Here is a 27773-nt window from a genome sequence, read left to right as displayed (position 1 = left end):
ACAACAAAAAGGCTGACAGTGATCTACAGCTGCCTAACCTGGTGGCCAGTTGATATTGGTCCCGTTGGCCATCTTGTCACTGCTGCTCTTGCCCTGTCCCCAGCTGTCTGGAGGAACCAGGGGGCTGGTAGGAGACTCTGAGCTGGACATCAGGTTGTAGGGACTGTAAGAGTCCTCCAGCTGAGGAGGCTTACCAGGGGGACCCAAGTTGGCACCTGTGAGAAGTAAAGAAACAAAAAAAAGGAAAAAAAAACATACATTTTTAGAGATTGATATGAGTGACATATGGGAAAGATCTTTAATTACCCAGTATTCCCTTTCCTTTCTTACCATGCTTTCCCAGGCCGGGCTCTAAAGGAGAGGAGCTGCCAGAGAGACTTTCGATGGAGTTTGGGTGCGTCCACTGTGACAGCCGTGATTGGGGCTGAGGGGGTTCCTTCATAGACAGACTTCCCACCTCCATGCAGTTTACATTCATGTTTGGATTCAGTCCAGCTGAAAACAATAACACAAAAGTGAGATGGTACTACACAGGATCACAAGTATTAATGCTGCATTACGTATTGCCATCCAAAGAGCAAAGAGCCATCCAAAGAGCAAGGCTAATGCCACTCACAGAGAGAATAGGGGCTGTAGGTGTTGGGAGATGACTGCGGCTCTTTGGTCTGCAGGTCAGGGAGGCCTGGAGCCTGGGGGTGACCTGGAAATGAATCCAGGGTGGATTTGGCCCCACCAGGATGCAGGCCCGAGTGAGAGGGGGGCGGCTGCTGTTGCTGCTGCTTCATCAGCAGGGCCTGGGCCAGCTGACGCTGGTGCTGTTGGATCTGCTGCTGCATGTTATTGATTGTACGTGCAACCTGGGACGACATCACAATGGAGACAAATTTAGAATCTAAAATGTGCAGGTGTTGCATCTAACAACTGAAATAAACACTGACCCGATTGTTTTTTTATACTATTTTTTTTTAAAGTCAAAGCTTTATGTAGCTAAAGTAATTATATTTGCATTAACAGGATTAAGAGGGAAACTTACTTGCTGCTCTTGTTGTCGAATGGGGCCAGAAACGTTGCGCTGCGCCTGCAACATCTGCTGCTGAATTTGTAAACGCTGGTATGCCTGTGTATCAGGTGTAAGCATGGTTTCACTGTTCAGCCAGTTATGACTCAATAATAAGCAAAAATATGCTTATTATAAACATAATGAAAACACGAAAAGTACAAATTTACAGTTCAATTAAAAATGCTCTTAATGCATTTGAGGCTCTTTGTGGGTTTGTGGTCAAAGATATTGTATGTGCCCATGTGCAATCTACTCCAGGCAATTATAACTGTTCTATCTAATAAAACTGAACGCAGACAAGGCTGAAGGAGACTCACCAGTTGCAGCTGATAAAGTTGATTCAGAAGGGTCATATGTTGAGGGTTTATTGGTGAGGTTAAAAGTGCAGGATTCAGACCAATGTTTTTTGCTGCAAACTGTAAGAGCTGTGCTTGAACCTGTGGGCCAACATTAAGAACACAACATTATTTTAACAAAATGAAAATGTAAACGAAAACATATGTTTGTGTTTGGTGTGGTAATCTGCCCCTTTACTGATGGATGAAGTTTAAAGAGGCCTAAACTGATACATAATAAATAGGAATCTCATACCGGAGATGTTTTTAAAGACTTTAATCTGCATGTAAAATATTTATCACTGCATACATTAAAACACTTTGCCTACTAAAGTGTTTATATAGTAAGTAAGAAATTAGGTCACTTGGGAGTGTGTATATCTATATGTGTGTGTGTACACGAGTATACCTGAGGGGAGAGAAACTGAGGCACTTGAGCACGTAGACTAGGCTGAGAGGAGCTGAGAGGTGGCACTGGCGGCTGAGGAGGCGGCTGCTGCTGCTGCATGGCCCGGGCTTGTGCTGCTCCACCACCGCCAAACATTCCACTCTGCATCTGCTGGACAAAGGAAGGGTCAAAACAATGAGCTAGCCAACTTCAGTCACACAGGCTAGGTTCACCTCAAGAAGAGGTTCTTTAATTAATCATTTTCTTTGCGATCAGTTTCTTCGTATCTGTTCCACCACAGTGGGCTTGACAAGCCATAGAGTGTTCGCGAGTCCTTAAAAAGTATTGAAATCTGTTATCTGTTCATGGGACTGAAATGTCTTAATAATAATAAATTAAGGTTTAGGTTTTTGTCTTTTTCTGTGCACCAAGAACATACCAAATTCGTCATGTAAACTGACGAGTGACTGGCTCACCTTATCCATGAAGGGCAAGCGGGGGTCTGCTGAGGGGTCTTTGGAAAGAAGCGGAGGCCGAGGGCAGCTCATGGGCTTGTTGATGAGCCCGTTGTTGTAGTCGTGGCCGGCTATCCCCATCCCCCGCTTGTCCAGCTCCGTCTTCTTCTCTAGCAGGGCACTCATGGCCTGGTCCAGGTTCATGTTGTTGCTCTTCAGAGCCTCCTCTGCTGGATCCCTCTGGAGAACAAACCAGAACACATCAGTAATGAAGAGAAACCAATGGCAAAGAAAAAAAATCATGTTACAAATACAAAAAAAAAAAAGATTTTAACATCAAATGTTTCATTGTTCCTAGAACTGATTAACAGCAGCGCAGCAGTTTAGTGTCAATTGAACTCACAGGGAAGCCCATGTCTGTCAGCTGTTTGACGAGACGATTCATGATCCAAGCATCTTCCTGCTTCCCTGGGACCTTCCCCTGGAGGAGATGATGATGGAAAATCATTATTACCACAGCAATATTTTTACAAAGAAAATGTAATATCAAAATGTTTCCAGAGGACTTAGGGATCATTCAATATGTAATTCGCCCTGCTTCACACCTTCTGTGGGCCCTTTTTGGATGCATTGCCCCAAGAGTTACAGGAGGAGTTGCTCTCCTGGGAGGCAGCGCTGTTCCACATGTCTCCCTCCTCAGCATCCCACTGGCCCCCCGACAGGCTCAGCTCCTCACCTCCACCTCCCCATCCGTCTTGCATAGGTTTGGGGGCTGGAAAACACACATTAGAAGATTAAGCACAAATATGTAGGTTAAAGACAGGAGACCCTATTATTTTACTTAAAATAAAACTTCTAAAGCACAGGTTACTAACTAATATTACACAAAAAATCAAGCAAGTTTGTCCTCTCTCCTTATGTTTTAATGTTTTAGCACTTTTAGTTTTAAAGTTTCAAAATATAAGAAAACAAAAGCATAAGGTTAAGATAACGATAAAAGAAAATAAAAGTGACAAAATCCAAGTCCTTAGAAAATACCAAAGAAGTGGTAACATACATTGACACAATCAGATGATGCACATTACTACATAAAAGTGATCTGACTCTGAAACATAAGATGGCCACTAGGGGTCAGGGTAGATTTCTGTGTGAAATATCCACAACTCTTGCTTCCCTTGTGCCATATTGATGTCCTTGACTTGACTCATCAGGAGCGAATTATTGAGGTTTTTTCTTTCAGCAATGGACCATTCATGTGTTGTCAGTATTCCTCAAATGTATGCACACTTGGTAAAGGCTAATTCATAAAACCACACAGGGTTAAGCTGTTTACCAGGTTTGCAAGATGCAGACGTCATCGTTTGGTTGCCCCTGCCATAGCTATCTGGGTTACTGTCTCCCCAACCTCCACAGCTCCCACTGGGTTTGCCCCAGGCAGACGTCCCATTGTCCACGCTGACCGGAGAGGGTGCAGGTTCCCCCCAGGAGCTCTCTGATTTTGCGTGGGAGCTGGGTAGCTCTCCCCAACCTGGAGGACACACAAGGACAACAGCCTGTCAATGAAAATACTTTATTGGACATAGACCACTTCAAAGAAAAATGATGCTTTCAAAGCTTCAGATACAGTCAGACGTTAACATGTCTTCTACTGGCATTTTGTCTCATATGGCCTTATGGCAGAAAGCAACAATATGAAAATATAAAATAATAAAGAAACCATTACAGGATAAGAAAATATTGTGCTATTTTTTTAGCAATGTGCATTGACTGCATTTACTAGAAATATCAGGAAAACTGAAAATTACATTTTCATATACCACTTCACAGTCCAAATCAGCTAGATCATCTTTATCACAGCTCTTGCTTACAGAAAGACTAAATTACTAACCTGTCTACTCACATGCATGATTTTCCTATTTACTGATATAAACTGAGACTCAAGTCTAACTGTGTCTCTTGTAAACCCTGTCAACCACGTTTATCCCTTCTGTTTTGGAGTGTGAAACACCAGTCATGCAGGGGGAGGCAGAGACCTGGACTTGGCTGAGCAGAATAGTTGACAGAGGGAGGAGATGCCCATTTAAGATTTGGCGCAGCCTGGTCCCTTTTGGCATGAGAGACATGGTGCTGTCTCAGGGCCTGTTGCAGTGCCAGGCTCAGCTTAGCTCTCTCTCCAGGGAGAGGTCAACTCCTAAAGGCTGCTCCAAAATTATAATATAAAATTCAACCTTCTTGAATGATTGGCATAACTTCTACACTGATCTAAACATGGGACACAAGGACAGACAAACTTTATAATGTTCTTGTTTTTCAGTTTCTGTCCTTCGGGCTGAAAACTGAAGACTTGTCCTTATTTGTTTTTAACTCACAACATGCACAAAAGCCAGCAAATGCCAATGTGGAGTTGGCATGCAGGGTCTAGTAAGGGACAGCAGGGGGCGTCTGAACCCTGTCAGTTCTTAGTTAGGGCCTTGCTCCACCTCCCTTCAACTGCTGACAGATGGTGGCTCCCATATAATCACACATTTCCGATCCTTCTCAAACTGTTTGTGGTGAATCGCTATTTTCACGAGGCACTTTGTAAACAGCGTGCTTGTGCATGGGTACCCATGCGGGGTTTCCAGGGTGACCTGCACAGACGTGCCCGGTGTTGTGAAATGTGAGGAGCCTCATGGAGGGACAGGGCTGGCACTGCTTAACTCATTTGGATAGTCGATTAGATGTAAATCCAAGGAGGGCAAACTAGGTCAAGATTTTACCTTTAAGTGGATCAACAGCTTGGAGCTTAACATTGCACCGTGCTAACAACCTAACCAGCTTTCATATTTGACACCTTTACTTCGAACAGTGAAAGGGAAAAGAGAAACTGCTAAAATGTGGAACTAAAATAATTTACCTTGAGCTACATTGGAATGATCTGAAATCTAATCAACTTTGACTGAATGCTGACATTGTAATTTATTTGTATACTATAAGCCAATGAATCTGGCCCACTTGTCTATGTGGCAATATTATTGGACATTGGAAAATTAGAGCATTATCTTGTCTTACCTTGAGTGATCAGGGGACCCCTGTTGTGAGATGGCCCGGACTGATGCTGCACAACAGGATCCATGGGCCCACTGTTGGGCCCTGAGTTTTGGGAGTTTTGGCTGTGGTTCTGTAAAGGTGCTGGCGTCCCATGATAGGGGTGATTGTGTGAGTGGGGATGGTTGTTGTTGGGGCCTGGGGGATTATTGCCTCCAGTGGTAACTTTAGCCTGGGACATTCCTGGATTGTTCCTGTCCCACAGGTTGACTGCCTTGTTGTAGGCACCAGGGTCCCCCCAAGCTGAGGTCCCATCATCAATTTCCATCTTGCGTCGGACTGAAGGTGGGGAGGGTTCTTCCCAGCCCGTAGGTTCAGCTGAGGACTCCTGCTTACTGCCACTCCAGCCTCCGCCTTGCTTCACTGGGCCCGACCCACTCCAAGAGCCTATGGCCCCTCCTCCACTACTACCACCGGGCCCATCCTGAGGCTTGCTGCCCCAACCTTGAGGAGGGCCACCAGGACGCTGGGAAACTGGCTCTCCCCAGCCACCATTTCCTCCAGCTCCAGATATCCCCGGTCCTGAAGCAGGCATTCCCCACCCTCGTGGGTTTTCCTTCCAGCCTCCCCCTGCTTCTCCGTCCCAGGCAGGGTTAGTGGGACTCTTTTTGCTCTCTTCTGGTTCACCCCAGTCCCCTGCATTATTGCTCCCTCCACTATTGCCCCAGCTGTGGGATGCTTTGGGTTGCTCTCCCCAGCCCTGGGTTGCCTTGATGTGAGAATCATCCCACCCACTTGACTTCTCCTCCCCCCAGGACTGACCACCACTCTTGGGGACACTGGTCGTGGGGCCTCCTGTTGGGGTGTTCCCCCAGCCACCAGGGCCACCTGGGGGCTTAATGTTGCTGGGTGGCTCTCCCCAACCAGAGCTGGGCTGGCTGGTAGCAGCTATGCTTCCACCCCAACCTGAAGCTCCCTGAGAACCAGGCACATCATTTTTGCTCCCAGAGTCAGTCCTCTGAGTCGGGCCCATGTTAGTGTTGGAAGGCCCTTGAGCATCGCTTGGAGTGGTTGGGCCAGAGCCCCATGATTCAGTGCCTACATCATTTTTGCGTTTAGTATCGTCCATATCCCAGGAGGTGTGCTGGCGAACAGGGGTCTGTCCCCAGCCAGTATTACACAGCACCCTGGGGTCCAGATCCTGTGCAGGCAGCAGAGGAGCTGGATTATCTCTGGATGAGCGGTCTCTGCGCTGGGGATGTCCTTCCATGCTGTCACTGCTCCCTTCACTGGCACCAGTCGTGCTCACAGCTCTGCTCCAAGGACTAGCCTGTGGATCCTGGGGTGGGGAACTGGGGGCATCCCAGCCCCCCTGGGCCTCTTCAGTGTGCTGCTTCCCCCATTCTCCACCAGACTGTTCACCCCAGCCTCCAGATTTTCCTGCTCCACCTCCTCCATGGCTCCAGCCAGAGTCCCAGCCAGGTGTCTCCTTAGATGAAGGTGCCTTAGAGTCGCCACTGTTACCCCATACTGAGCTACCATCTTCTCCATTGACCTGTGGACCCCCTGGTGGGGCCTGGCTCATGGAACTCAAGCCTACAGGTGCAGTACCCCAGCCAGGCAAGCTGCGGATGGGGCTGGGAGGTTCCTGCTTATTAGTGTGATTTGGTCCATCAGTTTTAAGGTTCTGAGGTTCTGAACTGAAAGACACATTCGTGGACGGGGAGGGGTGTGGCTCTGACGTGTCAGAGGCCATTATACTACCCCAGGCGCTGCCAATCCCCGAGGAGTTGCTGTTAGTGTTGGCTCCGGTACAGGTGCTGGTCTGGGCTGGTGGGGGGCCAGGTGGATTACAGAGGTTGGGTGTAGGTTGAGGAGGTGAAATGGTGTTGGCTCCCCCTGAGCTGCCTCCCCCTGTGCCACCCCCATCATGCCCCAACATGGGCCAGGCAGATGGGTTGGCATTAGGGTTTAGGTTCAAGTTAAAGTTGGTGGTGGAGGATGATGAAGAAGAGCCCCAGCCCCTGTTGCCTGCTCCCCCCAATTGACTGTCACTCTTGCCTTCATTCCCCACTGAGGACTGAGGGGGGCAATGGGAGGGTCCAGGCCCAGAGCCCCAGCTGCGATTGGCTGCAACCTGGCTAGAGAGCATGCTGGTTCCAGTATGATTGGCAGGGCTGGGCCCACTGTTGGCCTTGGTGCTAAGGTGGTTGGCAGGAAAGTGTCCTGTCTGGCTATTGGCCCCTGTGGCCATACTCACTGTACTGCAACTACTACTAGTACTGCTGCTGCTGCTGCTGCTGCTGCTGCTGGTCAAGCGACCAGGGTCAGTATCCAAAGGGCATCCTCCTGGAGGGGCCTGGCTCTGGCTGTGGGTAATAGAAGGCCAAGCCTCTGTGTCCTTCTGGTCAATGATCAGTTGATCCCAACCACTGAGACTGTTGGAAGATGCAGCACTTGTGGCACTCCTTTTGGCTGGCAGGTGTCCCCAGAGGGGATTATCATACTGGGCTCCCTGGCCGCTCTCTTGGGGCAGTTCTGTACGGGAGGAAAAAGAAAGAATAGGACATGAGTAAGATCAAAAACCTGCGTATGATAGTAAGGTTGAAATACCATGGCAACATGTAAGGTGTCTACTTATCTATACATATGTCATAACAAGCTTTATTAATGAAAATGAACACCACCCACACAGGAAGTGCAGACACAGATAGGAGAATGACTAACAGAGGGAGCTTACATTAGAAAATAATACAATATTTATGCAGTTTAAAAAAAAAAAAAAAAAAAAAAAAAATATATATATATATATATATATATATATATTTTTTTTTTATTTTTATATATATATATATATATATATATATATATATATATTTTTTTTTTTTTTTTTTTTTTTTTTTTTTTTTTTTTTTCATAGGTCTCACATACTCTGAATTTCACATACACTATGACATAAAACAGGACTAATGCTCTGCACTAAGATGAGAAGATACTGTCAATATACCTACAGACTGCAATACAGTGTTGTGGAAGCATATATACCACCAAAACAAAGCAGCCACGGAAGAAGCTATACAGGACTTTTTTTTTTTTTTTTACTATCTCACTTTGCCAAACCAATTATTGCTGAAACTGAGAATAAACCACAGTTTTAATGTTTAAATCAATGTTTTGAATGTGGTGGGAACACAGAAATCCATCAAGCTATTTTACAGTCATCGCTGTAGATAATATTCATACTGAGAACAGGCTTGTTGTCAAATTGCCTGTGCTGGTTTCTGTCTAGAAATGTAATATCAAATGTGAACACAATGAACATAGAATCTTTAGATTTCATTGCAGCTGCATGCAAAAAATCGAGATAATAATAAAAGTAATAATTTATACTCAATAAATATATATTGAATACATTGGGTTAAAATGAGTCAAACGGAAAATGCAAAATCTCCTTGTCAAAGTCATTAAATAATGCATATTTTTGCCACATATGAAATAAGAAGCCCTAATAGCTAAGTACTGTATCTTCCTAACAGGTCATCCCAAAAAGGGCTCTGAAATTTGGGAGCCACATTGGAGGATGTAATCAATGACAAGGGACATGCAGCAGAGTCACCCTTAACATCTGACCTCCGAACTACAACAGTTATGACCTCTGCTTGACATGAAGCACAAATACCCTGCACTAGCCATAGGCAACTTGTCTTCTCAATAACACACCAGCCTCCATCTGCCTGTGCAACTGCTCTGATAACCCAAAGTAATGCTTTGGCTTTTTCACAAGATCCTGGGAGTTCCAGTATACATACGGCTTGTCTTGGTACAGTGTAAGCCCAGGTACAGATCATGTGTGCTGAATTGATCAATCTGCCACCACCACAGTGCCCATTTATGCTGTCCCTCGTGCTGCAGCTGCTGTTGTTTACATGTACCCTCACATGCATGCTTAGTCTGTATGCGTAGACTCTGACTGTATCATAACTACATGAGGGAAGTGACAACATTTGTGTACCACCCCGATTTCAAGCTTACTTCAGAGCTAGCAACTAAAGCAGAGAGAGAGAAAGGAGGCAGTGAGAGAGCATGAGGGGGAAAAAAAGAGGGCACTGTGTTTCTGACACACACAGCGCTGTCGTTCTGTAGCGTCACTCTACTGAGAAGTGCAGGACCGCCATTTTCTCAGTCCTGAACTAGAGCCAAAAAGGCTCTGAGCTACCGTCTGTATCTCCACCACTGCTGCTTCAATAGTGCGCATGTCTCACTTACAATAATAAACACAAAACATATGGACTCAACACTGCATGCACGCAATGTACTGTTGCTGCAGCTTTAATGTTCGAAAGTGATCATCCGCACAGTGTGCAAATACAAACCAAAACAACGCAGAAGAGGCAGACAAGAGAGAAAAACAGAGAAACAGAAGAAGAAAGGAGGCTGTGAAATACCTGTGGAGAGGTGCCTTCCAACCATCCTGTAAAGACCTAGGTTTTGTGCGACGCAGCGACCATCCTTGTCTCAATATGTCTGCTCGGCTCGCCAAGCTTCTGAGGCTCATTTCTGAAATGCTGCCAAGAAGTTGCACAGCTCTTGCGCGGCATGAGACAACCCCCCCCTCCCTTCCTTCCTCACCCCTCATGCTCTGTCCCTCCCACCAACACTGCTTTGGCTGGGTTTCTCCTCTTCTATCTATTGCCTCCCTCTGGCTTTATTTATATCATGCTCTATTCCTATCCTGATGGAGGATATTCTCTGGAAAAGCACCGAAAGAAGGCTAGTTGGGGGAGGGGATTGGAGCATTGGAGAGGTGGGGGGGGGGGGGGGGGGGGGGGTTTGGTTAACAGCTGAACGATAATGCCTGGAGACTTTCATTATGCACTCATGAGGTAAAACAAAACAAAAGGGGGGCTCTTCTAATCTCCCCCCATCCTCACATCTTTCAACCTTTCAAAACTGCCACTAAATATTTAGCCAAGACCACTCCATCCACAATTAGCACTGCCGCCCACAAAAAAAGCCTCATGAATAGCAGTGGCAGGCGAGAGAGAGAGAGCAAGAAAAACCTCACAAAGGCCCCCCGCACACACACACACACACACACACTCCTGTGCTGGCATGGCAAATTTCTCACACATGCACGTGTTTATGTATGAGCAGCCATATCATCAGATCACGCATGATGACAAATGTCTGTTTTTGTCTGTGACCGCAGGCCAGAAATGCAGCGATGATAAGCAGCAGGACCACGTTTTGGACAGAAAACAATCTCTTCTTGTTTTGTGGCAAGGACATGAAATGATCAAGCTCTTATGGATCTGATCACAGTGAACAATTAAGGGCAGGTCATCTGGTCCCTAGCATGCCACTGCAGCTACTGGAGGTGGGTTTGCATTTGAGAGATAACAGAAAAAGACAGGCATTAGACTTAATAGAAGGCATGATGGAAGGATAGCAGGAGATGGGAGCTTGGCAAAAGAAAAAAAAAGAGAGCAGCAGCCACTTGGATCAAGGCTGGTATTGTTTACAAATGATCCCAGCGCCCACCCAACAACACAATAAGTCAATGTTTGGTAGAGAACAGAGTCCCTTTATGGCCGAGGCTCGGCCCCCTGTGCCTCTCCACTGTGAGGACCTAACATGCGGTGAGGTCATGCCGTGCCACTAAATGGCCACTCGCTCCTTCGTGTGTTAAAGTACACACAGTGACAACACTGCATCTCCTGTGTGGATGCAAACAGAAAAAACACACACGACTTCCTGAATGCTCAGATCAGTTTTCAGCTTTCCTGCTTTCCTTCAGCCTTCCAACGTTTTTTGTTTTTTTAGGGCACCAGACTGCTGACCATTTCGTAGCATTTTGTGCTGGAGACAGTGCTACTACGAGCCCCAGAGTGACTTGCAAATATTTTTTTGAATGATCATCATATTTCATGTGAAACACCAAGAGGAAGCAAGAACTGGTGTGTGTGCACTTGTACTTCTATCTTTGTGAGGACCAGTTCGATTTATACATCTTATGGAGCGGGGATAGACTGCTCACTTCCTGACACATCTTCACAGGGATGTTTGAGGGTTAAGACATGGTTTCAAGGTTCAGGTTAGAATTAGGTTTAGGTTAAGGTTAGGGTAAGGGGTTAGGCATTAAGTTGTGATGGCTTAAGTACAAGTTTGCCTGCCATCATAACAACAGAGGACGGGGACACTTCTGGGTAGGATATCATCTACCTGTGTCCAGTCAGTAAGTACTCTGGCTCTCGCTTGGCTACATGGTGACAGTAAAACTGGCAAAATTAAGTTTGCCGACTTGACCCCAACCACGAAACACTCGTAAAGCACAACAACAGCATGAAGCATTCAAAGGTAAATAGGGATCAAGAGGACTGAACGTACAAAGAAAGACAGGAAAGAAAATGAAGGACAGAGATGGATGTTGAGAGATGGAAGGAGCAAGTAATCTGGGAGAGCTGTGTGGGCCTCAGCTGGACTGATCCTAGCTTAATGAAGTCCCTGAGGGGCACAGAGACTGGATGGTACAGAGCTGACAATGCATGCTGCCAGCCAGATGAACGAGCTCTCCGACGGGCAAACACGGGCAAACGCAAACACACACGCACACACGCACGCACACACACACACAGACACACGCAAAAACAGACATGAACCACACCTCCCAGGAATGTGCTATCTCTGTGTTTAATGATCACACATCCCAATTGTTTTTCATTTGGTGCACTTAAGCAGCACATCACTGTGTCCCTGTGTGCCTGTATGACTGTATCACTGTAAGGATTATACATCAGCCAAATAAATGTGTAGTTTCCTATAATGAAGGAACAAAGTTTGGTTTTAGTTCTACTAGTTTTTTTTTTTTTTAATTTTGACATATTAACTAATAACTACCATTTTAACTACTTCTTGACATTTCATGATAAAACAATTTATTAATTAATCAAGAAAATGGTCAGCGCATAAACTGATAATGGAAGTATTTGTTGGTTGCAAGCCTGAATGTTTGCATTTTAGCATAAACTATACCTGACTACAATGTTTTTAAACATAATACGCGTGTTAGAGCAGCTGAGTATTGAATAAGCAAATTATAATTAGGGCCTACATCCAGTAAAATGAAACCTCTTTATAAAACAGCATTTGTGTTAAGAGGCATTATTCAAACAGGCAGCTGGTGTATTAAAATGTTACCACCACAGGCATTTTAAACACCCATATTTCAACAGGGTACAAGATAAAATGCCGTAGCCACTTGGCGATTTCAGTAGATTTATATGCTGCTGTATGTGCATGAGTTTAGGATAGTCGACAAAATCAGCTGGATTTTGTGTTACAGAGATTTAAAGGTCTGAGTGAGGCAGGGTCAGGGCAGCGCACTGCAACACTGCAACACTGGCCTGCATTTCCTGACATGACAAAGTGGAACAGGAGACAGTGTCAGCTGCCGTCAACCATACATGGAGCCAAGACTTGCATTTTGTTACTGCTACTGCTGTTGGGAATATGCTGAAGCGGCACATCAGGATACAAAACAGAACTGTACAAAAACATATACTGGAATATGTAAAAAATTCTGCTCCCTATAGATGCTTTTTTTGCAGCTGCTTAGCAATGTTATTATGTCAAGGGGAAAGAGTAACAGAGGTAAAAGCAAACATGGCTTTTACAAAGATACACATCTAAGACATCTGGTCGTCATGTTTGCCTGTGAGTATCCTCTTTCTCCTCCTCCTCTAAAGGATAAACCAGGTCAAGGGCTTTCTCCAGCATGCCAGTCTTAAAATAGCTAGCTCTCTCACGCCTCCTCCACATGAAAGGGCCCTGGGATATGGATTGTTAGCCAAGCAAAAGGCAACATTGGGAGAACGCTATAATAATGGGAAGACTGACAGAAATACATATAGTATGTGCAGCCCAACTAATCCTGGGTGCCCTGGGGCCAGTGAGACTATGTGAGAACTGCGGTCTTGGTATAGCAGAGGCGGAGGAGGTGAACACGTGCATCAGAGAACAACAAGATGCACGGCAGAGAACGTCAGAGGAGCAGAGGCGCAGAGCGAGTGAGACGAGCTAGAAAAAAAAAGAAAGAGAGAGAGAGCAAGCGCTGAACATTTGTGGTTAACAGAGAGCTGATGTTTAATCACATCACAAGACGTCCCAGTCCTCTTTGAGGGGATTCCCAAGGCTCTTTTACAGCATCATCAGCAGACTTAAAGAGCACATCAAGTCTAGCTTGCATTCACTCTCTCTGTTCTCTGCGAGACAAGCTATTAGCACATTAGCCGCATTGTTCCTTCACTTGACGAGGCCTGTTTACATTCAGATGTTTTTTTGTTGGTGTCGGCCTCTGTTGTTCTTAGCAAGTACAATGCCTACTGGTACATAAAACCTTGATCATTACTTTATGGGCTGCAACAAGGGAGTGTTAGACAAATGCAAAAGGGAGTAGCAATAAATCTTGAGTGATGAGACTACTAATTCTTTGATTAATTTACAATCACACTAAACAGGTGGGGATTGAGGTGTGCATTACTGGCACACAAAGAACAATAAATGCACTTAATTTGAGAAAACAGCTGTATGCTTAAAACATATCAGAGGTTGCTGCTGCTTGCATTTACAGCGGAGTAATACTGTGTGTGTCAAACTGAGCAGTGACACAGAGCTGAGACTGCAGAGGAAGAGAATGTTTGTGTTTACATACGGGCACATGCACACAGATGGACACACGAGCCACGTTTATCAGCCCTACTTTTCGAGTGAGCCGACATGTGACCGGGTAATGAAAGACGGGGTTAGATGAGGTGGAGTCAGCTGATGGAGAGAGGAGGGAGAAGCGAGGGAATGAATGCGGCCAGTGTGCCTTCTACTGTTAGCTATCATGAAGAAATGAGTAGCAGGCAGGGGGAACGATCGTATCAGCAGACAAGGCTGTAGGCACAGAGTGACGAAGGTGGGATTACCTGTGCTGCTGTGTATGTGTGTTAAATCACACTGCTGCATACTTGCAAACAGAAAGCGAGCTGTGAGATTTTTAAACCGAGACGTTAGATGATTGAAGAGACACATGAAGATTCGTAAAGGGGAGGCTCCTGAGCTGCCTTGAGTGTTTTTTTTATGTTACAGTTCAGAATGCAATATCTGTATGGGAATATACGAAAACCCTCCCACTGGACTCCAATCTGACTTTCAGTCTGGAAAGTCCTCCTGTCTGATTGTCTTAATGTAATCAGTCAGTTCAAAGACACACAGAAAGCAAAGCAGAGCAGAGCAGGCCTGCCAAAGAGGGGCGGAGAGAAGCAGCAGCTTTTACCGTAAGCCATGAGTCACTTCAGCCCACAGTACTGGACCTCTGCCATGCTCGCTCTCTCCTCCTTTCTTTCTTTCCTTCTCACTCTCTTTCTATCAGTGCCAGGTCAGGCCCACTGAGGTGCTCAGCCAACTAGCTAGCTACATATTGCTCCTCCTCCAAAAAACCAGGAAATACTGTAGGGCCTGTCAGCGAAGCTTAACGAAGAGTGGGAGGATGATGATGAGAGGGAGGAGGAGGCGGAGGAGGAGGAGGAGGAGACGAAGACAGGATAAACATCTCATTGCCATGGAGATAGAGCTGCATTCAAGCAGCATCAGAGGAGTTGGATGATGCTCAGACATACACTTCTGGTAAAATTTGTTTTCTTTCCCAGACAATGAAAAGTGCCAAGTGCCCTAAAAAGAATTTTAATCATCATCATTAAAGAGCAGATGATTCGTTATTAGACAGACAGAACAGACCTTTACCATTTGGAAATACATGGCAACCTGGTTTACTGTGACATGCACAGCTCCAGGAAAGAAAATACACACACACAGAGATAGCCAGCTGTGTTTACTCTCCATCCTCTACCCCTGTACTCCTCTATCCCCATTTCTAATTCCCAGCCAGGTAAGAGGCAGAATGAAAATAAACAACAGTCAGCAGCACCTGTGATGCAAGTGCCTTTGCGCTGCTCTACAGGTACACCACACTGTTACAACCACAGTGCCACACAAACAACAAAACAAGAGCAGACATGAGTGACTAGAACGCCAGTGCCAATCTGTGCAAAACACAACCACAATCATCACCACAGGTTATATAAGTCAAATGCACGTAAAACAGCTGTCAGGTTTATATATGTATTATACAAATGTGTACGTGAGACCTCCTGAATGCCAAGTATTTGCTGAATGCCAAGTATTTTCCAAGTATTTGCAAATACTATTTTAACATGTTCTTTTATCGGAGCAGCCTCAGATACTGTGTGGGTTAAACCTGACTTTTTTTTACCCTGAACTGGTCAACCCCAATTACTTTTAGGATCAGACTGTTCAGATGCTCTTCTAAGGGGTCACGACACCTGATTAATTACCTTAAGGTTCAAGGATCTGGCAGTTAGACAATCGATTTGGACTTCTTACATGTGAGAAATATTTGTTCCGTGGTCTCATTTTCCACACAGCTGCTGTCAAAGGAGCAGTTATAAGCTGGTGTTAACCTTGCTAGAGTAGTATTTTACATGTTGTGGCTAAAACTGTAGACTTGACTGAGACTGCTGTGCTATAAAACTGAAATTCAGTGCAGAACAGACCATACTGTCTGAATCTTGTAAGCATTTGTGGCTCCATTTTTATTTCCTTTCATCGTCTTACTCTCCATTCATGGTAAAAATGCACTCTTCCTTTCTCTCTCTTTGTCAACATCGCAGAGGACACAATTGTCTTGTTTGAACAAAAACTTAAAGGAACTGTCACTTGAAAAAAATCGATCAGGTTTCAATGTGAGTAGCAATGTCGAGGCCGGTCAACTGGCCCCTGTAGTCTAAACATTGCAGGTGTGCTGCTGTGCAGAAAGGCTGATTAAAATGTGTAGTGTGAGTTAACACGATGTACGAGATGAATAAAAGCGCACAGTGTTTGCTCAGCTTAAAATAACCCTATTTGCTACTCAATTCCACTCACCATTCTCAGTAAAGGTAAACTCACATTATCTAATCCATGTCAGGCCATTAATATACTAGATATATATCATAAGTAATGTAAGTAATCCACAACAACCTTCAACTTTACTGTAGCAACCTCCACTGCCACATCTACTATACTGATATTTACCACTCCTTTCTGAACTTGCAAAAAAAAAAAAAAGAAAAAACGGAAATAAGAGATAGTGACTCGCCAACAGAGTTTCTAGGCTGACCTGTAGGCAGGCTGGCTGTGGAGGAAGAGGAGCAGGAGGGAGAGGAGTGTACAGCTACTGCTGCTGCAGGTTCAGTAGTGCAGTGACGTCCTGTGGTGGCGAGAAGCAGGGTCCCAGAGGGCAGAGGCTGGCCCCTCTTCAAAAGCTGCTTGTGCTCCTGCTGGCGGAAGCGAGGGGGCACCTCTCTGGGCGGGTAGCGCTGCTGGAGCAGAGTCTGGGGCTGCTGTGCTGTCTGCGGCTGACCTCCGGAGGGGGTGCGCTTGCCATCGCCACTGCTTGGGGGTACAGACGGGACGGCACTGGGGTTGATGGGGGGAAGAGGAGGGGTGGGGTCGAGCTTGGCAGAGTCTGGCACTGTGGAAGTGGAGGATGGTGGGGAGCAGAAATGCAGGAATGGGGGAGTGGGGGTTACAGGAGCATTAGGCAAAGGCAGAGTTGTTGAGTGCACACTAGTGCCAAAACAATTATTGACTAACGAGTTACTTATTGGTGAGTCAATTTGCATGGTGGTTGCAATCGCCATTATATGCTAATTATATTAAATATTTGGAATATATTAGTTACTTCTCTTGCACAAAAAACAGCCACCAGTGCAGCTTAGGTCTTTTCTGGAAATCTGCTGTGGCTGAGCATTTCCTCCACTGCTTCTTTTCAAAGCCATGGTCACTTTTGGATGAGAACCACGATGTTAAATTCGGAAAGGCAAATGAGGAGATGTCTATAAATGCACAAGATTCGCCGTCTCTCCTGCCTGCCCGAGGCTTCATTCTAGGCAGTGGTCAGTCTAAACACATGGCTGCTCTTTAGAGAACCAGAGGACTGTAATAATCTCAGGGTGGTACTGTAGTAAACCTTCAACCTTTAGGACTGGCCAAGACACACAACTCTCACAGTCCGCCATGGTGCCCGGTCGCAGATGAGAAGTGATGAAGAGGTCAAGTACCACATAATAGACTTCACCTGCCTGTTGCATTACTGTAGGCCATTGTTTCCATCAGGACAGTACTGTAAAGTGTGCTCCGCCCCATCAACATAAGCTATTCATGGTTCGTGGCAGGTTATGGCCCCTGAAACGATCACCTCTCAGTGCTCTACCAAAGCTGTTAGTTATTAACTGCTCGTACAGCTGCTGGAGCCAAGTGCTTGTGTCCCACTAGCTTTAGTTACCCTTAGCAACAGAGTGTGAGTCTCCCTTCCTCCCTCTCTCTCACTCACACACACACCTTGGCTCTGACCATCCATTTCCCGTGGTGTGTGTTTGGCTTGGATTCTCTGTCTTATCTTTTTTGCAACATTTCAGCCAAGCTTTCGGGAAGCACTAGTAGTCAATACAATTTTGTCTTTCTTTCTTTGTCACCACTTTTTAAGTTGATCCAGTGAACTTGTTAGCAAACAGTTGCCTATTTATACATCCAACAGTTACAGAGCAACATTAGCATTCATTTGGAGTCGTGTTTCTGGCCATCAAACAAATTTAAGTCCAATTTTCACTCTGTTTTAGTTCTGCTTTTGGTCTCTACCAACTCCTGAGTGAATTATCAGGCTCCTTAGCCTCTAAACCCTCCACTATGTTCACCAGCCAGTCACTAATTTTGTCTCTCTGCTGTTTGATGCTGAGCAGGTAGTGTACAGTTGGCTTTTAACACTATGAGAGCGATGAAAGTGAACCAGAACAGTAAATGGGCCGGACATATAAACAATGAGCTGAAACTTAGTTTAACGCTCTGTAAACCCACGGAGAGCTGCAGATTCAGGTGACAATTCTCTGTAAGCTCACTACCACAATTATTTTTTACCACCCCTCTCACACTACACTGTCATTTGATATTACGGCTACAAAACTTATTTTTATTATTGATTCATCAGTTTTTCAATTATTCCATTAGTCGTTTGGGAAACAAAATGTGAAAAATTGGGAAAAACATCCATCCCAATATGACATCTTCAAATGTCTTGTTTTACCTTAAAAACACTTACAATAAATATAGCGAGTGAATTTGAAACCAAAGCTGTGAGTCCTCAAGAGGCTAATATACTGTGGCTGAATGTGGAAGTGTGAGGTTAGAGGTCACCACTAAGTCAAACAGGATGATCAGCGCAGGGTCACAGAGCCGCTGCTGGGTGAGATGCATTATGGGAAACAAAGCAGCACAGTGGATAATCGCCTCAGTACATTTCATTACATAATAGAATAAGCTGGTAAACTAGACTGTAAACAGGGTGCAAAAAATGTGTTTAAAACCTACACATCCTGTTCAAGAACAAACCCAAACATCAGCTGATCGAAAGTAATGTGCACTAAGCTAAAATGGTATTTGGATTTCTCGCTGGTAATAAAATACAAAGGGGGAAAGAGGAAAAAAAAAACCTTGTAAAAGGCAGCCATAAGAAAATCTTTGTGTGGCCTAAATGAGTTATAAAGAGCAGTGCTTCGCCACTGGCTGCCATCCCGAGTGTGTGCAGTGAAGCAATGAATAACTCGCACACATGCGGCCAGCCCGACACACACAAAAACAAAGAGTTATGTAATGCTGAGGCCCACACTGAGGGGAGAGGACAGGATGGTGTCGTGGAACATAGATTTGCACAGCCTTGTAAATACTGACAGACATGTTCGCTCACAAATCACAACCAACTGCTTCTCTTCCTCATTCTTCTCTGTGTGTTTATGTCTGTCATGACTGTGTATGTTAGGGGGGGTTTCCTATGCGATTTTTGCCTCCAATACCGCAACCCCTCTGTGGACTAAAACCACACTGCACGATCTGATCCAGTTTCACCCATATCTGTCTGCGAGTCTCCCTTTCCCTGCAGGAACCAGGGGGAAGCTCTGGAGCTGGGGCTCGCCTTTCGCTGGATTTCTCTACATCTGCTCCATTTCCTCTCCCTTCTTGTGCTTCATCCCTCCCCACCTTCGTGTGTGCCCCTCTCCCTTTCTCCTTCATTCACTGTGATCTACTATTATCCTCTTGTTGTTATTACTGTATTACAGGCAGCAGATGGGCACAATCATTCCTAGCCAACTCTCCCCCACAGATTTTAAGAGGTGATTTCCTCTTAAAAACAGGACTTTGTGGTTGTGCCACAATGTGTAATAATAGTTATGGAGGCGATCGTTATACAGTTGGGACTCTCTGATGTGTGACGTAGATTTTTCTGGAAGCTGGGGGGAAGGGGGAAGCTGGCTGGCTGATCTGTTAGCCAATCAGAGGGAAGAGATGAGGAGGGAGCGGGAGGGAGAGCAAAAGAGAGAACCGTACATACCGGAGAAAGGGAAGGAGGTAGAGCAGGGAGGGTGAGTGATGAAGAGAATAGTGTGTGTGTGTGTGTGTGTATGTGTGTATGTGAGAGAGAGACAGTCTCCACCCCCTTGTGCGCTCCACTGTGAGATCGAGTCTCACTGCCTGAAACCAGCTTGGGTCTAAATCCGCTTACAATCAGACTACTATTTGCCTATAGTATTGCACGCTGCTTTGAAATCTTCTTTTCAAAAGAGTGACGCGAGTCCTGCACATTCAGTAACACTGGTAATATCAAACTGATTAACACATGCAAGTAAAAATGATCGAATATTTCCAATTATGCTGATGAGGAAAATTGTAGATTAATTCTGGGTTAGGAAGGGGATCAGTAGACAAAAACAAACAGTACCTCTGGCAATGGCAAGGAGTAGCTTATTAAGCCTTATTAAGTCTCACAAGGCAGTGCTTTGCAGAAAAAAAGTGAAATAGAGAAAAAAGAGATCAGAGTCACTCTCTCTGACAGTCTATTTGCAAAAACACAGTCCTCAGCTGCGCGGGTGCACAGGAGAATTCCCACTTCATCAAAGATGCACATCAAACCGGGGCCTTGGGGCTGTGTGTGCTTCACACAGAAGAAGACATCCCATTTTCCACTTTAAAAGGGGTCTTAATTTTCTGAGAGGGAAGATGATAGCATGCTTGTCTGACTGTTTAAGACCTAGAGGTTGGGGGGAGGTTGTCTGGGAAGATATCAGAGAGCTGAAGGTAGATGGAAGAGAAGAAGAGGGTTGAGAACATTGCCAGCGCTCCCCCTCGGTGGCTCTCTTGGGTAAAAGCAGAAAAACAGGCCACATGACCTTGAAGATAAAGGATCCTTCTGTGTGCGAGTTTCACCGGGGAGGTGCACAGATACCGACTACTCAGGACCAACAGGAGAAGCTTACTTCATTTATGCTTTCATAAATAAATCAGACCCTGTTAGTACCATTTAAAATACTCAGGCCTGTTAGATTAATAATGATGCCCAGTATTGACGTGCTGTAAAAATAAAATACAGCAACACATTTATGAGCTAAATACATAAATTCCGTTAAATTACATACGAAGCAGTGACTGTTAATACAGTGAAAGCAAGCTACCTTTAAGCTTGTAAACAACACAACAGTAAAACAGAATCCTTAGTTTTTTTCTAAACAAAAGGTGCTGCTCATACGAACTGTATAAAGCATTTCAATAAAATTTAATATTGTGCACAGAGCAAGACACTTATCACAAGCACTGATACTGGCACAGCTTCAAATGTAAACCTGAGTAAAAGTGCATTGGAGATGGATCACTGCCTATTCCAATACTATCAGCGCACTTCTACCTTGAGGTTTAATAATAGCACCATGCTGACTCTGCTTTCCATTCATCGAAGTGGGTCACCTCGCTCTTGGGTGGAGAGTGGACACAGAGACGCATACAAAAGTTTTTGTATGCGTTTTGTAAGTCATTTTTTTTGACTGATTATAAGCTTTCCATAGCTGAGCCTGTAATCGGGCGGGTTGAGGCCTGAATGAAGCTTTTTACAAACTCTGCACAGAACATCAGAACATTATGTTGTTCCGAACAGGGTCACTCTTGCTCAATGCCCAGTAGGAAACATACTCAACAAAATAAAATCTGGAGGGAATCTGGAAGTTGCATATTTAGTTCTTTGAGCTGAATCCAAACATTAAACCCACACAAAAATCATTTTCTTGAGTAAATATGTGACTATTGCTCTTTCATCCATGTGCATCAATTTTTTTTTTGGAAGTTCTCTAAGGTGTGGGTCATCTCACTGTATTTCAAGTACACTGTATAGCTGGTGTTGCTGCCAAATGTGTCACAGCACACTACTCTGATTAAAGTATAAAGGGAAAACAGAGAAATTACTAGATCCTTCTCAGATGTCTAATAGTGAAGAGGCGTAAGAGAAGAGTAGCAACGACTCGTGCGTCTTTAGGGTTCTCCATCTCTTTCCTCCTGTGGGCTTTAAAATGTGAGCAGCGCACCTCTTAAGAGAGAAGATTAAAGGGCTTAATTAGAAGTGAATAAATATGACACTGTAGTTAAGAGGGAAAACCCTCCCTTGCTGCATCACATTCAACACAGACAAAAATGCTATTTCAAAGAACTTCGTGTCTGACAGCACAGTGTGAAGAACACGATGCTGCACAGATCAAAACATTTATCAAACTAGTTATCCAAATGGAGCAACACCATCACACACCTGAGTGATATAATATGCTTGTAATTCAACGCCAGTTACTTTCACCAGCAACAGTCAGTCTTGTCTTTTAATAAGTGTTTTTGAACAGAACTATTCTCAACCCGCGGACGCGTCATCGTCAAAGCTGGTTTCAGACGACAGGAAAATGACAAAGACAGAGACAGCTTCCCAGGACTCACCACTACCATGTCCCTGGCCTTTTGTGCCAACAGCTGCAGCCACACTAGATTCCACTGTCTGTTATGATTTAGAGGAAGTGATGTGTGAAAGAGAGTGGAACGTCCTGTCCTCTTGACCTGTGCGATGCCCGCTGGGCCAACAAGAGTCATTGGGAAAAAAAAAGAAAGAAAAAAGCTTGAGACCCCAAAATTAGCCTCACACAGAAAATGCGAGAGGGTGCAATTTTTTTCTGGGAAGGAAATGCCACAAACAACTTATTTTATATTGTACAAGATGCACTAATGATTAAATATTTTGTTTCATTCAAACGTATCAAATTTTAAGAAGGAATAATTTGACATTTTCCCACATTACAGAGCTGAAAATATATTCTTAACAAGCTAACCTCTCTCTGCCATTACCAGAAATTCTAATACCACCCGTCAATTCACATCTAATAAAACCACTTAACATAAACACACATCTGACCTGCTAACCTCCATGTGCTTAGAGAAAAGCAAAAATAGATCGTCCAACATTCAGAGGCATCTTGAGTTTTTCATGACAGGCTAACCTCTTTAACATTTATGTGTCCCTTGAAGCTGTTTCTTTTTTGGTCAGATTACGCCATGCCCTGAAGAGACCAGGTCACTTGTGTTGATGATAATTTTAAATACAGAGAGCGACGATACATTTACTGGCCATGAGCACGTATGCATAATTTATTGTGCAACACTCCACAACGGCATAATCAAGCCGTTACCTCTGTTGCTCTTTAAAACGTAGTTAATCATCACGGCGGCTGCATCCATTTCAACTGTGCTCCTTGGGATAACACATGCAAAAAGAGGCGGTGACGATGACAAGAGGCACACTGGTATAAATTCCCTCCTGATCGCACCACAATTTATGACTCTCCAACACAAAGCGCTGGGCGTAATTAAGAGAATGTAAAACGGCAAATTAATCTGTTATGAAATTACTGCTGCGACACTACTTTATAATAATGTTATCTTTTATTGCACTATGTAAATGTGCGACTTGATGTGCACACGCACACAGCTCCCCCCCATCTTTGATAGGGATAAAAATGCACAGCATGAACAGAAACACAACAGCTCATTAACCCTTAGACATTAACTCAAGTACAGCTTGTTGATGGCAGACGGCCTCGGCTGTGGGAACCAGCAGCTGTGATGGAGCCGATGCCCTTATACTACTGCACTATGTAATCTGGTACTTTCCTGAGGAGGGTTGGTCACGCAGGAACTGACTATTCAAGGTTGTGAAGTTACAACTTTTCTGTAGCAAACACAGATAAAGGTTTTGGCTCTGCTGTGATGTTGACTTCTACTGTGATACACTAGTGACATTTGAAGTAGTGAAATGACCATTACAGCACTTGAGGGTGGTAGAATGTTCCACTGACGGGCTTGGAGGAAGGTGAAAGGGCCTTCCTATGACGTTTCTTCAGACCACTGATTTCTGAGTAACAAGTAAATGGCATTTACACTGATGGTATCTCTACATGTTCTGTTTCAGTGTGATTTTAGGCTAACACCACACAGAATGCAGTATGATATCTCCTTCACAACTGGCCAAGCTATGACAGGGACAGTACTGCTGAGAATTATTATTATTAGATTACATTTAGCAACCACAATTTCTAATGATATAGTTAATTTAATTAATGTGACCTAGATCCAGATAAGCGGTAGGCAATGGATGGATGGATTAAACATCTGAAAATTAAAATTTATTTAACTTCATTAAAATTTTTGCTAAAATCCGGATTTATCCGTTCTGAGCTGATGAACCTCCGTAGCAGCAGGACTGACAGTACTTGCAACAGACCTGATGGTGCAGACTAAAACTTCATAGAACAAAGGACTGAACAGCTTCCTGTTTGCACAAACGCACTGTCACAGCAATGCCACTTTTAGATTATGGGTGTACAATGTCTGAAATCAGACACAACATTTTTGCGTAGAGCAGGCACGAGAAAATATCTGGCTTCAGTAAATTAAAGACTTTTTAATACCTGTCACTCTACATCATCCGTGCTACATGAGTCCACAGAGGAAAATCAAATTCTGGTGACTGACAGTAAGTCACGCTGCACTTTACGTTACTTTATATGCTCATTCATCTGCTCTGGTGTCACAAGGAGCGCAAGCAGAAATAACTGATTATATGTGTTATTGGCTGAGAATACTACTCGACCTCATTTCAGGAATAACCCTGACCAGATTAAACAAAAAGGTATCTTTTACAGTTGCATTACGGCGGCAGGGTTATTCAGTTGCCACTTTGTTTCTGAGCTTCCTTTCACTCACGTACTGTTGTCACGTGTTACCATGGTTGGCAGATGATTTGCATAAACATTGCAGATCCCTCATAAAATCACTTCCTGAACAGTTCATGATCAGCAGATGCATTTAATAGCAGCTGAGGTTTTGAAATCATATCATGCTAAAATCACATATCTGCCATCGTAAAATCCTGCGGTAAGGTCTGTTTTGTTTTTAAACCACAAGTGAACCGCACCAGAATTCTCTTGGAACGGGATGACCCTCCTTTTAAGGCGGTCTGGGGCACCCAGAGTTCAATGTACAGCTTTGACGCCAGCTCAAACAAACTGCACTAACGCAAAGTGTGAATATATAAAACAGCTTAGGTGTGAAAACAGCCCTATGAGTATTTTGGTATTTGGAGGTGAATGTGCTGCATTTGCAAATAAAATTCACAGCATTGTCAGAGTGGGCTAGTGTCGTGGAGAGATCTGTGTAGTATTTGTGAGTAGTCAGGTAAACCTGTGTGTGTGTTTTCAGAGGCATACAATGTTCATATGGAGCTGCTGATGTTTGCCAGTCACATCAGGGGACTGAGAAAAAGAAAGTATGTGTGTGTGTGTCACAGAGACAAGCCAGTAGAAATTTCCTACCAAGGGCCCCCTCAGCTGTGCCGGCAAACAGGAAACTGGAGCGCACTCTCACAGTTTCACATGGCTCCGTTGGTTTCTTTTTCTCTCTTGTCTGTTTTCCAGCTCTCTTACATCAACCAAAGGCACCTTGCTTTAGCTGCTGCCTCCCTACGTAATTCTGATGACAACAATTCATCCCATCTCTTTCCTTACAGCCCACCCTCTGGTACAACCCTTTCCCTCTGCTCCTTCCTCCTGCTGGTCCCAGGGTGGGCCTCTCTGCTAAAATCAGACAGGAGGTGGTGTACTGTTACTATGGTGCTCGGGGTCTTCCTGGAGATCGCCTGTGTATGGATGCCTGTTTATTCAGCCTCCATGCTAGCACTGCTCTCCTAATTAGTTCCCAGTGTACCTTGCATTAGGATCACAGACAATCTGTCTTCCTTTGTTGATTAGTCAATTAATCGCTAATTCTGTCAAAAGGGGTGACTGAGAGATAACATTTATAAATATGCTTTTAGGGATCCTTCTACCCTCTAACAGGCTTTGAATTAAAATAAACTAATTCATTAGTTGAAGAAATCTTTTAATTACAATCCTGAGTTTCTTCTGTTGAGAGCAATCCTATCGAAAACTCACCACAGCATCAAACGGCTGGACGATGGCTGTGGGCACAATGTAGTACACAACTATATACAATGTTCTAAAAAGTCAAATATGATATTTAAGGGGGACAAGATCACAGTTAATTGAGGTCACGGTACATCGCTGTTATGAGCAGCAGCCAAGAGAATAATTGTACAAATCACAGCCCAGTTTGAAGATGCAGAGAAAAGCGTAGTATATAGGTCAATTTGCAGATGCAGCGAAACAACACAAAGTAGATAAGAGACAAAGAGAATACTAACACAGCTAACCCAGATCACATTCATTAGTGCAGCAAACTGTGAGGGGCTGAGGGTGACTCAGACAAGAGGAATAAGGGGTAGGAGGGGGCACCTTTGTGACAGAACAGTCTCATTAACTCATCCTTCAGGGAAAGAGTGGGAGGTCAAGGCGCTGACCCTTGACTCTCCTCAGTTGTATGCAGCCACAAGAAAAGAACACGAGTCAACCTACTCCTTTTTACAGATTTAAACAAAATTAGCTAAAAAAAAATGACACATGCACACTTGTCCGAACACAGCTTTGGGTACAAAAACACAAAGACACTCATTTGTAAATAGGTGTTCATTCTCTTGCTACCTTTAAACTGCAGTAAGGCCAATCTGCCAAAGTCTACCACAAGTTCTAATCAGATTTCAGCCTGCCTGTCCCTTGCAAGACATTAAGTCCCTCTCCCATCTGCCTGCTTATCCTGACAAGGAGATCTGCTCCTGGGCCAACTTACAGTCCATCACTGCCTATTGGTGTCTCTCTGGTCATTAAGAGTATTGGCTTGGGGGAGACAAAGTGAAGAGTGGGTATGCAGCTGCCAGGGAGCAGGAGTTCAAAAACCTGCTAGGCTAAGCACACTCTTTCCTACTGAAGTCACCTTTTAGCCAACTTTATTCAGCTCTCTTTCTCTGTCTTTTGATTGTTTTGTGGTTATTTTGCTTTGTTTTCTTCCCTTCTGACATTCCTCCTCACCTCTACCCTCCTAGGTATGCCTGAGAAGCCCATGGGGAGGCCGGAGAAACAGCTGGAACATTCCCACGCTCCTTATTAGGCTTGTGTGGGCACCTGGCCTCCATTTTGACTCAGGTAGTATGGACCACCTGACTGCTACTAATGTTCTCAGTTAAATATATTTGTAGGTTTAACATACAAATTGTACAGCAGTGAACAGAGAAAAAAAACAAATCCTGCACAGACTTACTGAGGTATCCGTCTCATCTGGATGATACACAAATAAACACACCCGAAAAAATCAGCCTCCCTACTGTTTGAAAACATCATATCACAAACTCGTGGCAAGGTTCGTGTTAGACAAGGAACCTCATGTTACTGCATGTGCAGCACGTTGTAACACTCAACAAAGGAAGATTTATGCTCGTAGGCAAAAAACATAATAATAATAAATAAATGAACTTGGATGTACCAATTTTATGTGGGTGGTGCAAAATATATTATTTAAACAAGTTAAACACAAGTAGCCACAACTCACCTTTGGTTATCTGTTCTGTGGCCTGAAAAAAAAAAAGGAAAAATGTATTAGCAACAGAAGGAAGACTATGATGGAAAGGATAGCTTAAAATGACATCTTTTCCATGTATAAGTGAAAACTGTGGGGCCTCAATGTGAAAGTTCCATCAACGCCCCAGTCGCACTGGCTGTCTCACCAGCTGCACGAGTAGTCAATCGAGCAATTGTAACAAAATGTTCAGGGGCTAGTTTTGTTCGTCTGTTGACATGGAGAGAGGTTCATGTTCATTCCTTCTGCTCGATGTTTTGAAAGGGGGTCACTGGGCTTGTAGCAAGATAGAAAGTAAAACAGATAATACAAATGTTCCTCTTGTACGATAAACAAACACACTTTTACCGGCACTAACAAAAACGGCTCAAGGATACAGACTACTGAGAACAGCAGGCTAACCTGTTAAGCTAACACCAAAAACAGACCCACTGAAGCAAACAGTGAAGAGGAGGGGTAAAAGTGAGGGGATGCAGGGTAAAGAGGAGGGTAACAACCACATAAAGTTCTGGTTGATGCTTCCTGTGGAAACA

At 44.3% G+C, this 27773-nt stretch overlaps 1 protein-coding gene across 4 annotated transcripts in view; it reads right to left on the bottom strand.

Annotated features, from left to right (window-relative positions):
* The window catches only part of tnrc6c1 (trinucleotide repeat containing adaptor 6C1), a 38000-nt gene that overhangs the window by 4890 nt on the left and 5337 nt on the right, over window positions 1–27773 (bottom strand). For 2 of the 4 annotated variants that reach the window (XM_041062049.1, XM_041062051.1), the window contains exons 3-15: window positions 27214–27235; window positions 16487–16840; window positions 5290–7803; window positions 3572–3766; window positions 2844–3010; window positions 2642–2719; window positions 2260–2478; window positions 1805–1954; window positions 1378–1497; window positions 1034–1117; window positions 617–857; window positions 331–495; window positions 39–215 (exon numbers count right to left, since the gene is read on the bottom strand). In XM_041062049.1, the coding sequence (XP_040917983.1) occupies window positions 39–215; window positions 331–495; window positions 617–857; window positions 1034–1117; window positions 1378–1497; window positions 1805–1954; window positions 2260–2478; window positions 2642–2719; window positions 2844–3010; window positions 3572–3766; window positions 5290–7803; window positions 16487–16840; window positions 27214–27235 (4486 nt within the window). Of the gene's footprint in view, window positions 1–38; window positions 216–330; window positions 496–616; window positions 858–1033; window positions 1118–1377; window positions 1498–1804; window positions 1955–2259; window positions 2479–2641; window positions 2720–2843; window positions 3011–3571; window positions 3767–5289; window positions 7804–9710; window positions 9807–16486; window positions 16841–27213; window positions 27236–27773 lie in introns of those variants that run through there. The other 2 variants (XM_041062050.1, XM_041062052.1) reach the window with 2 other exon arrangements.

This window comes from Toxotes jaculatrix, chromosome 18 (genome assembly GCF_017976425.1).
Source record: "Toxotes jaculatrix isolate fToxJac2 chromosome 18, fToxJac2.pri, whole genome shotgun sequence".
In the NCBI taxonomy this organism is placed as follows: Eukaryota; Metazoa; Chordata; class Actinopteri; family Toxotidae; genus Toxotes; species Toxotes jaculatrix.
This window is presented reverse-complemented; position numbering and strand designations above follow the sequence as displayed.